Source organism: Solenopsis invicta, chromosome 2 (genome assembly GCF_016802725.1).
Source record: "Solenopsis invicta isolate M01_SB chromosome 2, UNIL_Sinv_3.0, whole genome shotgun sequence".
In the NCBI taxonomy this organism is placed as follows: Eukaryota; Metazoa; Arthropoda; class Insecta; order Hymenoptera; family Formicidae; genus Solenopsis; species Solenopsis invicta.
In genome coordinates this window covers 12433396-12447582 of record NC_052665.1, presented here as the reverse complement: position 1 = coordinate 12447582, position 14187 = coordinate 12433396, and the positions used below count along the sequence as shown (strand labels likewise).

The 14187-nt window shown below is 29.9% G+C and overlaps 1 protein-coding gene and 3 non-coding genes across 13 annotated transcripts in view; all 4 read right to left on the bottom strand.

The window, feature by feature from the left end:
- LOC105196767 (NAD kinase) overlaps positions 1-14187 on the bottom strand; it is a 30968-nt gene that overhangs the window by 9753 nt on the left and 7028 nt on the right. The window contains exons 1-2 of one of the 10 annotated variants that reach the window (XM_039446155.1): positions 9144-9324; positions 6076-6214 (exon numbers count right to left, since the gene is read on the bottom strand). The exons of 2 other annotated variants lie outside the window; for them this stretch is intronic. In XM_039446155.1, coding sequence (XP_039302089.1) covers positions 6076-6206 — 131 coding nt within the window. In that variant the 5' untranslated portion in view covers positions 6207-6214; positions 9144-9324. Of the gene's footprint in view, positions 1-6075; positions 6330-7493; positions 7989-9143; positions 9326-10956; positions 12447-14187 lie in introns of those variants that run through there. 7 more of the 10 variants (XM_039446152.1, XM_039446153.1, XM_011162864.3 and 4 more) reach the window with 7 other exon arrangements.
- Trnag-ucc lies at positions 13457-13528 on the bottom strand. Its single transcript has one exon. It is a non-coding gene; the product is annotated as a tRNA-Gly (tRNA).
- On the bottom strand, positions 13764-13835 carry Trnag-ucc. Its single transcript has one exon. It is a non-coding gene; the product is annotated as a tRNA-Gly (tRNA).
- Trnag-ucc lies at positions 14062-14133 on the bottom strand. Its single transcript has one exon. It is a non-coding gene; the product is annotated as a tRNA-Gly (tRNA).

Genomic DNA, 14187 nt, shown 5'->3' with positions numbered 1-14187 from the left:
AATACACACGTGTATACAATATAAAGGGATATTTCTCAACTGTCAACTTCGAATATTTCAGCAGTTTTGTAAATTAAGTATTGATTATCATATTTCACGAATATATTTCTTATGGCATAAAATCTAAGCAGCAAACAATGTTATTAAAAATATTTTTAAAACATTTGAAAACCATTTTCAAAATTGTAAAAAGTAACTCTATAAAACTTATAAAGTGAAACTTATAAAGTGAAAGAGTGAAAATTGAGCTTGTAGAATTTTTCAAATGTTTTTTTTTACCGTATGAGATTTAGAGAAAATGAGTTAAGTTATGTTAATCTTTAATGTTCGAAAATAAATTTTTTCAACACTTTAAAAAAGATGTGCTTTTTAACATCAAATAAATGTTTTTAAAATGTTTTTAAAATGTTTTTAAATTGCATTTAATGTTTTTAAAAATGGTTAATATTTTAAAAATATAAAAAAAGATTGTTTAAAATTTGAAAAATAATTACCGAGGCAATCTGAGAATTACTATCAATTTTGAGGATTACTATCCATCGACGAATCATTGATTTATTATTCTGTGATTCAACATTATCAAAAATGTTGATTATTATATTACACCGAGGGGGAATTCACAACCCAAAATTTTGTACACCAATGCCGATTTTTGGCATTGCTGTAAAACACTGCCGACATTTTTGTACACTGCCGACAATGCTTATTGTTAGTCAATGCCTACAATGCCGTCAATCCTATATTAAAATTAAGGCAATGCCATGCAATTATGAACACTACCGCGTGCCCATTATCATACGCCAATGCCTGCACAAGAATTCTAAAGCTTTCCCGAAGTATTCAAAAATTTTTGTGCTCAACCCCATGATCGAAAAACCGACTCTGAAGTGAGCTCACCACTCCCCAACCACTGACGACAATGCCGTCAATATTATAGGTCACTGCTTACTTTTTTCGGCAGTCCACTGCCGAAATTTTGTACACCAATGCCGGCTGTGAATTTCCCCTCGTATTACACTGATTTTATCGTTTAATAAAAGTGACATTTACTCGGTTATATTTTGCATTAGATAATAAGAAGCAATATATTTGTAAGAAGCAAGATATTCGCAAAAATAAAAAGCTGTCAGTGCGACTATCATGATATTATAAGATAACGTACTGAAATAGTAAAAATAAACAATTTTTTTTTTATTGATAGCAATTAGCGAAAAAGAAAGTATAAGTACATGGACATATAATGGATATACAGAACGTCTTTAAAATCTAATTCAATACTTAGATCTTGGAAATGACTTTTGATATAGAAAAACGTTTAAAACAAAAGTTGTAGGATATTAAGGGGGTTTCCAACCTGCCGAAAAAATAAATCATGTTTAATAATTTTTTTTTTTACAAAAATTATTCAATAAATTATTTTTATATTTTATAATATATACTTTTTAGAAATTAAAAAAATAAAAAAATATTTTTTTTATTTTTATAAAGTATTCTTCAAGCCATTCAACTTTTATTTAGAACATTTTTTAGAAAAATTCTTTTATTTTGATGTTTATTACAATATATTAAAATCGGAGGAAAAGACGTCTTCGTTCTTTTCCTTCTAAGTAAAATTCTTTTAATATTCCTTTATGATATACAATATATTGTATTCTAGATTTATTTATTATTTATAACTTTTAAAGAGCGGAAAGATTTAAGCCTGGTTTATGCAGGCCATAAGAAATTGACCAATCATAGTCGATTATTATTCTATAACTCAATTATGATTGGCCAATTTCTTACGCTTACGGCTTGCATAAACCAGGCTTTATTGTTCAAAATTTATAGCTCTTGTTTAAGTGAGATTTATTGTGATATATTGTATTCCTAAAGTTTGACATCATGTTTCAGCACCACTGTGGTTTTCCGCCTTGTAAAGGTTAACATTATAGAAAGTCTTTAAAAGATATATGAGTTCAAAAATAAAAGTAAAAATATTCTTCTATAAAAATATTTCATCTATTTGATTAACTTTTGTTATTTTATATTTTGTTAGTAAAAAAGTTTTTTTCATATTTCAAAATATATTTATTTCTATATAAAAATGTGTGAAATATTTATTTCCAAATATTGCGTTGTAAATAATCACATAAAGAAAAATGTTTTTTTAGACCTAATACACACATGTATAGACACAATTCTTTTTTTAAATTGAAAAATTTATTAAATGTAGAAAGATGCCAATATAGAGCCAAAACCGGTTGCTCGTGTGTAATATATAACTTCATTATTTAATAAAATTAATAATGTAGACTGATAAAGAATTTATGCAGTGAAAAAGTTTAACCAAAACAATATTTGAATTATAAAATGTATTTGTTTGATCTTTCAAATATAATATTATATATATGTTAATTTAAAAAAAATTTATTTTAAAACAATTAAATTTCTTTTTTAATTCATTAAATAATTTTATTACTTCAGTAAAAGTAATTGTATTAATTTATTTAAATTATAATTTTGTTATTTAACAATTTTATTATTTCATTAAAGTTACTATACCTAAATTATATTTTTGTTACATTATAAGAATTTAGAGATGTCAACATGAATAGTATTAAATTGATTCGTCAATTTAATTTTGTGATGCTATTTTTCTTATTTAATTTAGTTGTGATTGAAACCGAGTAACGGTACACTGTTTAAAAGAATTAGGAATTGTACTTAAAATCACACAAAAAATGTCAGCACTAGAATTTTGCTATGCCTAGTATGTATTGGTCTTTTTTGTCTTTAATTAAAATATACAAATCATGTTCTTGGTCTTAATATTAAAATAAAAAAAAATTACTTTAAAAATTGACTTCTAAATAAATTCAATGTATTAAAAGCATTAATAATATTAGAAGTATTAACTTTAACACCTCTATTAAGCTGGACCCCCCACCAACGAAAATCAAGTTCGCACTAGGTCAAAAATTTAGTGCTATTTATGTGCTAATTTGTTACTCTAGTCCGGATTTTTTTTTTTTAGCCGTTTAGCAACATTCAAAAAAAAAAGTGGGGGGGTCCAGCTTAATGGCAAACTGGACCCCCCCATAAAAAAATATATATAGATTTTGGATTTAGTTACTAATTATAACTTGTAAAAAATATATTTGTTTATGCGAGGCGCGTGCTTTCTACGCAAAAGTAATTATTTTCAACAAGTTATAATTAGTAACTAAATCCAAAACCTATTTCTTTTAGTAGTAGGATGTCTAACGATCATTTAGTATATAATTTTAATTTTTTTGCTCGCTTCAATTCGTTGAAAATAATTACTTTGTGAGTGAAAATCACGCGCCCCGCATAAACAAATATATTTTTTACAAGTTATAATTAGTAACTAAATCCAAAATCTATTTTTTTTAGTAGTAGGATGTCTAACGATCATTTTGGTATAAGATTAAGATTTTACTGCTAGCTGTAACTTGTTGAAAATAATTACTTTGTGCGTGGAAAGCACGCGCCTCGCATAAAAAAATATATTTTTTACAAGTTATAATTAGTAACTAAATCCAAAATCTATTTTTTTTAGTAGTAGGATGTCTAACGATCATTTTGGTATAAGATTAAGATTTTACTGCTAGCTGTAACTTGTTGAAAATAATTACTTTGTGCGTGGAAAGCACGCGCCTCGCATAAAAAAATATATTTTTTACAAGTTATAATTAGTAACTAAATCCAAAATCTATTTTCTGTAGTAGTAGGATGTCTAACAAACATTTTGGTATAAGGTTAAGATTTTATTGCTAGCTGTAACTTGTTGAAAATAATTACTTTGTGCGTGGAAAGCACGCGCCTCGCACAAACAAATATATTTTTTACAAGTTATAATCAGTAACTAAATCCAAAACCTATTTCTTTTAGTAGTAGGATGTCTAACGATCATTTAGTATATAATTTTGATTTTTTTGCTCGCTTCAATTTGTTGAAAATAATTACTTTGTGCGTGATAATCACGCGACCCGCATAAACGAATAAATTTTTTATAAGTTATAATTAGTAACTAAATCCAAAATCTATTTTTTTTAGTAGTAGGATGTCTAACAAACATTTTGGTATAAGATTAAGATTTTATTGCTAGCTGTAACTTGTTGAAAATAATTGTGCTTGGTCATATACGATTCTTTCATTCAAATAAAATTGCTCAGAAGAGATTAGTATGTTGTATGAAAGTTTTTAATAATTTATCAGCTTACAGTAAACATGTTAAAAGCCATAAATCAATGAGTTGTAGTGTGCAACAGGAAGAGAAATGTACTTCTTCTAACGATTTACAAGATTCAAATAATAATAATAAAAGTTCTGTAAATGTATCCGATTGTAGAAAAACTAACAGTGATTGTCATATCAAACTTTCTGAAATTGTCTACTGTTAAATTTGCAATAGATAAATGTAATTTTGATGTCAAATTTAGTTTTAAAAGTTACAGTCATTTTTCATATTATTCAAAGCGGGTGAAAAAATCTTTTTCGTAGAAGCTGATATAAAATATCAAAATCTACTTAGACATGTAAAACTATTTAGACACGTACACATTGGCTTTCTTTAAATCCAGCAATTGAAAGACTTTTAAAGAGGTTTCCCGCTTTAAACAATTATTTTATATCACTCGGAGAGAACTGTCCAACCACTTTGCAAAAAAATTTTTCAGAAATTGAAAAACTGAATATTATTTAGCTTTTTTTCATAGTATTTTAAAAGTATTTCATGAAACTGTACTCATTTCAGAAAAGGAAGATATTCTAAATGCTGAAGTATTTGAGATACTTTCCAATTTGAAGATCAAACTATCACAAAGAATAACCGATGAATTTTTCGATTTTATAGTTTTAAATATTTTAAAACGATTGCTGATAGCTGAGCAATAGGTGAGGTGCTGGTCTTTTTCGAAGAGTTCTGTGTATGAAACTCTTCGAAAAAGACCAGCACCTCACCTATATGTGCGGAAAATCGGCTTTTTCGGGAGTTATTAATTTTTTGTTAATTAACTAATATCGGAATCGTCGGGAACTCTTCGGAACGCGCTTTAATATGTTGAGAACTGTAGGAAAATTATTTTTTCGTACACGGAACTCTAAGTACTTTTCTAATTATTAGAAATAAAAAAGTACTTTATTATACTCTTGAACACGTCTCAACTTAAGTTGGAGAACCATAATTTGAATTGCTAATTCAAATAAAATTTTATTTACAAAATTTTATTTGAATTATGTAAATAACGAAGAATAAATAAAATGTTATTTACAAATAATAAATCAATTTTTATTTGAATAAGAATTTTATTCGAAAATATTTTGTTAGAGATAGACAAATAAATTTTTATTCGAATAAAAAATTATTTGTTATTCATAAATAAAACTTTATTCGTTCTTTATTATTCTTTATTCGAAAAATTGCCTATTCCTGTATTGTTCCTATGAAATAAATATAAACTGAACATAGAGAAATACTGACACTGTTTGCAAGATTTTTTAAGCACTTTTTGACAATTAAAAAAAAGGTTAATAGATGAATATTTATCTGTTTTATGCAGATTAACAAATATGCAATAAAAAATTGAAAAAAGTTTTAAATTAAAAAATTCGAGATTATTTTAAACCTTTTAAATAATATCGTACAATTTTTTTCCATAATACTGTACAGATCTTTAAGATCAACGTACTAAAAGGTCACTTTATTGATGTTTTATTATAATTTTTTAATATGGCGGTATGGTATAAGAAGTTGCGAGTTTGCTCTCCGTGCCAAGATCCGGGTTTAAATCCATCCAGAACAATATAGTTCCAAATCAGATTTTAATCGATTTAGAAAGCAATCTCTTCGACACCACTTGAAAAGCAAGAGCAAACTACCGAGAGTAACTTTGCCTAGGTTTTTTTGATTAAACAACTTTGATTAGACAACCGTGATCTTCTTTATTAGAAATTTTCGACAAATAATTAATAAGTACCCAATATTTGCTATCACCAATTTTGTAAATTACTAATCGTAACATTTAGAATACATTGTTTTGTAATAAGAAATAATTATTATGCAAAGTCTACCTGAGAATGCGATTTTGTAGTTTACTGTCCATCGACGAATTATTTGATCCTTCACCTTGTGACTCAATGACATCATTAAAGAAGTCATATTGTACATTGATTGTATCGTCATGTGATGTTTGTTCAGTCATATCTTGCACTAAATGATAAGAAAGTTCGCACAAATAGTCTCTTTACACTATATGCACAGGATATTTTAAGATATTCGTAATAAAATTGTAAATTACTATAGATTTTATTAAAAATTATCGCGAGAATAATGTATAAAGTAAATATGATGTGTAATAAATATGATATGTAATTATTATGTAATGGACATGTAACGAAATAAAATAAAACGATAAAATACATTCGAGCACTGCTGATAAGATATTAAGAATTATCATATCCGAGTGAGTTATGATCTATCAACGTCCTTTTTTTAATGAAGCATATTGAAATCACATGTAGATACCGTGCAACACGTGAAGAAGGATCATGTGGCGAAGTTGTGCAACACGTGAAGTAGCATCATGTGCCAAAACAATTTATTTTTAGATTCGCGTACAATTTAGTGAAGGAAGAAATCATGGTTACTAAAATTAACATTATCCAATTCCGTTGCGTTTTAAATCGAGATTGCAATTGCTCTACCGTTAATCAAATTTTGTCTTCTACGTAAAAATAGTTTGTAAAAATAAATCATCGTAATTCTGAAACAGTTTGTTTCACTATTTTAAAATATTTATTCAATTTTTGTTTTTTATTCTATTTAAGACTTTGTTTCCCTCTTGTAGCCTATTGAATTTTCTTAAGCTAAGTTCGCGAATATCAAGTATTCTCAACGCAATCGTACGACTCCGATAATAGTACGACTTTAAACTCTTTCGATCGAATCAATATTTTATTCAAGTTTTTATTGAATACTAAAGATCGATCCCGTTTCGAGATGACGACATCACGATGTCCTTCGCTCATCGAACGGCCTTCGAAATCATTCTCAAGGATAAGCTTTCCTTTTCTCAAAGATATCAATCGAGAATATGATATCGAACAAAAGTTTTTGCGATTTGTGCGTCAGTTAAAATAGATTTGTATCACAAAAATATTGCAGCGAAATGGTAAGAAATTAATTTCTTTTGAATAAACACGACTAGAGCTCTATTCAAATAAAACACATTTAAAACATAAAAATTTTTCCTGAATAAAGTGCGCCGTATTCACAAGCGGCGTACCGCAAACTTGAACTTTATTCAAAACTTTACATTGTAACTTCTGCGAAATTACGCTGGCCTAGGATTTTTTTTTTTTTTTTTTATCAATTCTCCGTTGTAGACTTCGCGATTACGCATAAATTGCTTTCACTTCCATTATTCTATATTACCGCTATTTTAATGTTTCTAACTCACTGCACTATTAAAACTAATGAGGACACAAACCTCATGTACCAATCAAAATGTTACAAAATTACAAAATGTTAAATGTTGATTTAAAAATGTGTTGATCTATGCGAGTGTTAACAACTTCAATCCTGTTAATTCCGACACGTATCACCAACTGAGTGACGAGATGGCCGCGCGCGGAATGACGAGTCTGAAAGTGGCTCGCAATTATGCGAGATTCCCTATCGTTGGCGGTCGGTAATGACTTGTTCCACAATTCGCGTCGATGCTGCAGGTAGTTCCAACGCGTGTTGCAAATGACGCCAGGTTAATTCTGATACTGAATTCACAAGATGAAACACACGTTGCGTCGACGTCTGTACAACCGAGGATATTTTTGTCGCTTACAGTTTGCTGTACCTTTTTCAATCGCACGTACTTGTTTCTTTTTTACTCAAGACACACATAGTGATGTAACAGCGCCTTCGTTGAGATTTTGCACAGTTACGACAGCGAATGTTATTTTTATATACGTTACTTTTAAAATAACTGCCTTCTCTGAGGAAAGAATAAAGAACAAAATTTATATTCCTTTTTAAAAATTATCAAGACGAAACTAGTTGTTCGAGGAAATATCAGAATTTTTTTTTTCAATTTTGCTCGACAAAAAAATAAAGATAACAATATAACAGCAAAAATAACTGTCTTCTTTTTTAATAAAGAAGAATAAAGAACAAATTAAATTGAATTTTTTTTAAATTGATGAAATAAGTTGTTTAAGGAAATATCAGTTTTTTTTTTCAATTTTCAACTAGAAATATTAAAAGTGAAGAAACAAGAATAACTGCTTTCTTCTTTAAAAAGAATAAAAAATACTTTACATTAGATTTTTAAGATTGTTAAGACGAGTCTAATTGTTCAAGAAAATGTCAATTTTTTCTTTTGAATTTTATTTGACAAATCAAAAGTGAAGAAATTTTTGATGAATTGAAGACCATTATTCGTAACACTTTCTTTCTAAACGATAAGATTTCTCTCATGTAAAAACCGGTTATATTATGATGAACACATCGACGTGCCAAATATCATGCTCATTAAATTTAAGTAACGTTGCTGCAACAACTGCATCAATCACAACGATTGTATTAAGATTGTAACATCTGCAACGACAAGATCCACCACCACGTGAGACACATCTTCATAAGGAATGATCTGTTAAGATGACACGTGGGTCGTTTGGACCCAATCGACGAAGAGAAAACGGAGAGAATGGTTCTGTAATCGATTGCATCGAACGTAAATTCCTGAAATTCCGATTGACCGCGCAACGGAGGCGCCATGGGTGCGAGCCGTCCGGGAGCCCATCGAGCAGAAGCCGGATCGGATGGAATGTGCGGCGAAAGGTGAACGCGTTCTCGCTCTCGAAGAAAGGAGCAATAAGAAGGTGCTCTCGCAGCATTCGTGATTCAAGCGGGTGCTGGTGCTGAGACACACGTGCACAGTTATCAACGCAGAGATTTCGCAGAGCATCTTTCGAAGATCTGGGACATCATCCCCATTTTCTATTTTTCTCGTATCCGACGTACGTATCGTTCAGAAATAATCGCATTTTACATTCGAAGTGGATAAAGATAGCACATCGTATGTCTTTAATAAAATATGAGTTACGCTATGAAGAAGATCGTTATTTCCTATTTGTGGAAATACCTCAACTCGGCTTCATCCATGTGTGCTGATCTCGCAACTGAGTACACGGTCAAATCCCCCGAGAGACAGGTGGAACAGTAACAACGCTCGTAATAATTAGAGTAACACAGATCAGCGGCGATTAAGGCACACTTCGGCACTGACACATCACGAGGAACGAGCCGGGTATTGGCAATGTCTCATGAGTCGCGAACACGCCGACGCCGTGACGCCCAGCATGACACGCAAGCGCGACCAGAGAGTGCCAATCAATTCCAAACACGCGACTCATTTATTTGTTTCAGTTCTAATCTCAAGTCTCACTTCGCATTTTTTTTTCTACGAAATTATCAGTTATGAGTTAAACAAATTTGATCGAGATATCCAGTTAAATGCAAAAAAGAATTTTGAAAAAATGATTAAATATTTTCAAATTGTATTATTATTTACTTTCATTTTTTATTAATTTGACATTTAATATTTAATATTTTTATTGATTTAATTTTTTATTTAAAAATTTGGCTAAAATTTGCATCTAATTAAGATAAGTTGAATAAATATTAAATCAAGTTCACTAAACGTAATCTCTCTGATAACGAGATGACGAGCAATAGCATTGAGCAAGGTATCATGTTAATTTCGTGTTATATACGAGATCAAATTGCATGATTTTATTTTAATTGTAAAATAAAATTATCTAGTGTGGTTAGCAAAATTGCTGGCTTATAATTGATGGATTTTTCAATATAAAATAACGTTTTATGTGTTGTATGTAAAAAATGCCACAATAAAGTATAAAGTATAAATATTTCATAAACTATTAATTTCTTAATTTTTATAAAAATATAGTAAAGTAGTAATTTTCAAAAAGATAGTAGGTCATAAAACGCGCAAAATAAAGAATAATTAGAAAAATTATATTATGTAAAAAAATTACACCCTGTATATAAACAAAAATTATAAAAGAAAAAATATTTATCCTTATTTGCTGGAATGGCATAATTAAAAAAACAAGGTTTGCAAGAAATAAGTTTGAATATTTTGAATTATTAAAATTATGAAAATATATAATTTTAAAATGAAATTTTAGCGTAACACTTAATTGTAAAATAATAAAAGTATTATTAATTCAATGTACTGAATTCTCACCATAAGAACAAGTTGTTAAAAGTAATCTTTTTTCACACTTTAATGCAAAATTTTCTTTTTTTATTTTTCGTTATTTTAATTTTAGAAGCTTAATTATGATATTCTATAAGTAATGAGAACTGCAAAGATTTGTCCTTTCTTGGGCAATTTTTGAGTTAGGTTGTTATAGCAAATACATAATATGTAGACATGTTTTATATATAATTATAAATATATTTATATTTGAATATATATGTATACTTTTTGTATCGAGTAATTAGAAGACATCCGTTACTTAAGCCTACGTGAAAAGAAATGAAATAAGTCGTTTCTGTAATATAAAACAAAAAGTTAAATAAATAATGATGCCAATCTATTTTGTAATCGTGCTTCGTGTTGCTGACGTGTTATAACATATCGCTCAGATATTTCGCTTGCAGTTAGGCGCTTAAAAATGCAACATGACGTTATTTCGAAATAGAGGAAATTGCGTTCTTGCTACTAATTGTAAGTTACTTTCAGTTTACATTTAAAGATTCTGCTAGCAACCCCTACTTGGCAGAAGTTCGTCACATCTTTTCGCCGTGAGTACAGATTAATAGATTGACAAGTAATCATTAAATCCGATTTCGTGGTTTACTGAAGAGTTTATGGCTGTTTTCTTTCTTTTTTTAAAATTTTTCGGAAGAGTAACATTTTTACTCACGGCCAAGTACCAGATCGTCTCCGTCTGCGTGTTTCTGGTTCTCCGTTACGGTCCTCCAGCAACAGTCCTCCCGCGCTGTCGTTTTTATCCCCGGCAATGATGCCCTTGCATTCAGCTAGGCACCTCCAATCGAGCAGCTCGCTCACGCTTCGTCTGCGCGGTTTTTCCTTCACCATTTCCATCATTCGAGAGACATCACCTTTAATTTTGTCACGTGCGTCCCACTTCTTGCGTCCAATTGATGGTCCGATTTTACTTCCGCATAACTGCCTGCTTCAAGTTGCAGCTGGGCGCTTTTGCATTATATTATATTATTGTCCCTTTTGCGTAATGAAGAATGGTTTCGTATAAGGCCACAGCGTTATCAATTCTTTTGAAGTGGCTCATGTGTCGTTATCGAAACGTCGTGACTATCTTCGAACGTATTGATTTCAAAAAACGTTTAGCAGTTGCGATCTCACGTTCTTCCGCCGCGCGTCACTTTCAAATGCATGATAAATTATGCGATTTCCTTTTTTCGCAATAATAATCTTTCTTGGCAATTGAGAACCATCTCTCGCGACGGATGGACTCGTGGTTCGTGCGTGAGACTAGAATAACAGTGTGCCTGAACAACCAATCGCATAATTCTTGATAACACACGCGATGATAGCGTCTTCACCTCACTTCTTGTATAACATGCAAATAATACATTCAAGGACATAACTATTTGCCATTCTTACGACCATACATTATGTACATTGTGTGGACTTTAATGACGATTGCTTTAAGTCTATTAATAAAATTAATAATAGCCGCTTTGAGCCTTGATCATATTGAATCTGCGCATTTCGAAAACTTTCGAAAGAATGTTTCACGAGCTACGTTCTTGTTTCATATTAACGTGTGTTTGCGACCTACTTCCTTGCACAACCGGGGAATTTCACTTGCCGATGGACGAAGTGGCCGATAATGAGTCTCACTGCTCGTACGTGACGTTTGACTTTTTATCTTATCTGGTTAGCATTGGTTCACTGAAATCTTTTAGTTTGTTAAATTTATTCACGACCATTCTTCAAAGTTAATACAATGTTTGTAGATATATAACGTAATCTTTATATTTATCGATATAATTGCAAAAAATATTTACATAAGTATTTTTTTTTTCTAAAAAGTTCCACTATCGTTGATATATAGTTACTATTCTTTTTTTTAACAACACTGTATTTTGTTAAATATCAAAAATTTTGTTTTACGAATATTACAAATTTCGATTATGTTTACGTTTCAATAACGTACTGCGATTTTATTTGGACTCCGAGATGTACGAGTACACGTCTGCACAAATTCTGAGATTAATTTCTTTCGGATAATTTGTAAAAGAGAAAATCCAAGAGAAAAGTGAGCTAATATTATTGGTTAATGGGAATGATGGAACGAGGTCTCGAAGTTGGCACACACAACGCACAACAACGATCGACGACCACTGAAGGTTCACTGAGACGCGATTTTACCGGCCGCAGCCGGCCGAGAGACACTTAAGGCTTTCTAACTCGCGTCTCTTTCCCCACCCATTCACTGCCCTCGTTATCGTCGCGTTCGTAATATTGAAAAATTTACGAAAGGGTCGGGAGTTCGAACGGTTCGCTACGCATTACAAATTCAACTGTATCAGATTAACTGACGATCAAAGAATGTAAATATGCACGAGCATGTGTATCCAAAATTTTATTATTTTTCTTTATTTAATTTTTGTTAATTGAAAAATTAAAATTGTTAAAATTGTTATTAACAATTTTTTTATAATTAGTTGTCTTGTAAGATAAAAAGCTTTTTGCAAATGTCTCTAATGAATTTTGATGAAGCTGTTCATTTTAAGAAAAATAAACTTTTCTTTCGACAACTACAATAATATTCTACAATAATATAATTTATGAATTGTTATTATAACTATGTCAGAAATGTTTCAGTTTTGATGTCCATTTCTTTTGATCGCTAAATCAATCGCAAGAATAATAGCTTAATTAAATATGTAATATAAATTCAATGTGAAAAAGACACTGGATTGCTAAATATGTTTTTACCAACTGATATGACTCACTATATATTTATGTTCTATTTATCTTTTCCTTTTTTCTTACATTGAAAAAAATTGAGACGCCGTTTCGTCTCAGCTTGTTTTCAACGTGTCGTATAACTTACTTTCTTACTTATCTGCCGCATGTTCAACCATATTTCTTTTGAAATATGATAATATTGAATAATGCATGATATATTGTAGATGTTTGTAACCATGGCGAGTATTTTTTATATTGCATTATAACGTACAGCAGTTAACTGTCTTCACTTTCGCTTGTACTAATTCAGGTTCTAATACATACTAAATTCTTTGGAAAATAAATATTGAACAGCCGTTCATTTTAATACACAGTGTAATAGATACTTATTTCTTTAGCGCTGAAAAAAGTATATAATTGCATATTGCAAATTATAGATTTTTTTTGTTAAAAAGTAAATTTTGTGCGATGGCCGGGAATCGAACCCGGATCAACTGCTTGGAAGGCAACTATGCTAACCATTACACCACCATCGCACTTAGTGTGTTACATATACAATAACAAAAAATAAATTTATATTAACATGATTATAAATTATAGCATAATTACTTAATAATATTTGATTCTAGTATTTCAGAAAAAAAATTTTAACCTCAAAAATAACTGGGAGAACATTTTTCTGTAAAAAGTATGTACACTATTTAAAATTATAATGAAGGAATTATTAAAACATAAAATTACAATAAAAAATTCTTTAAAAAATAAATTTTATGCGATGGCCGGGAATCGAACCCGGATCAACTGCTTGGAAGGCAACTATGCTAACCATTACACCACCATCGCACTTAGTATGTTATAAATTAATAATGAGAAAAAAAATTATCTCGACGTAATTGCAAATTATAGTATAGTTATTTATTAATAGTTGCTTTCAATGTAAAAAAAAAAATTTAACCTTGAATATGAATATTTTTCTGTAGAAAGCATGTACATTAATATTTAAAATTATAATGATGGAATCATTAAAACATAAAATTACAATAAAAAATTCATTAAAAAATAAATTCTATGCGATGGCCGGGAATCGAACCCGGATTAACTGCTTGGAAGGCAACTATGCTAACCGTTACACCACCATCGCACTTTGGATGTTACAAATTGATAATAAAAAAAAAATTATCTTGACGTAATTACA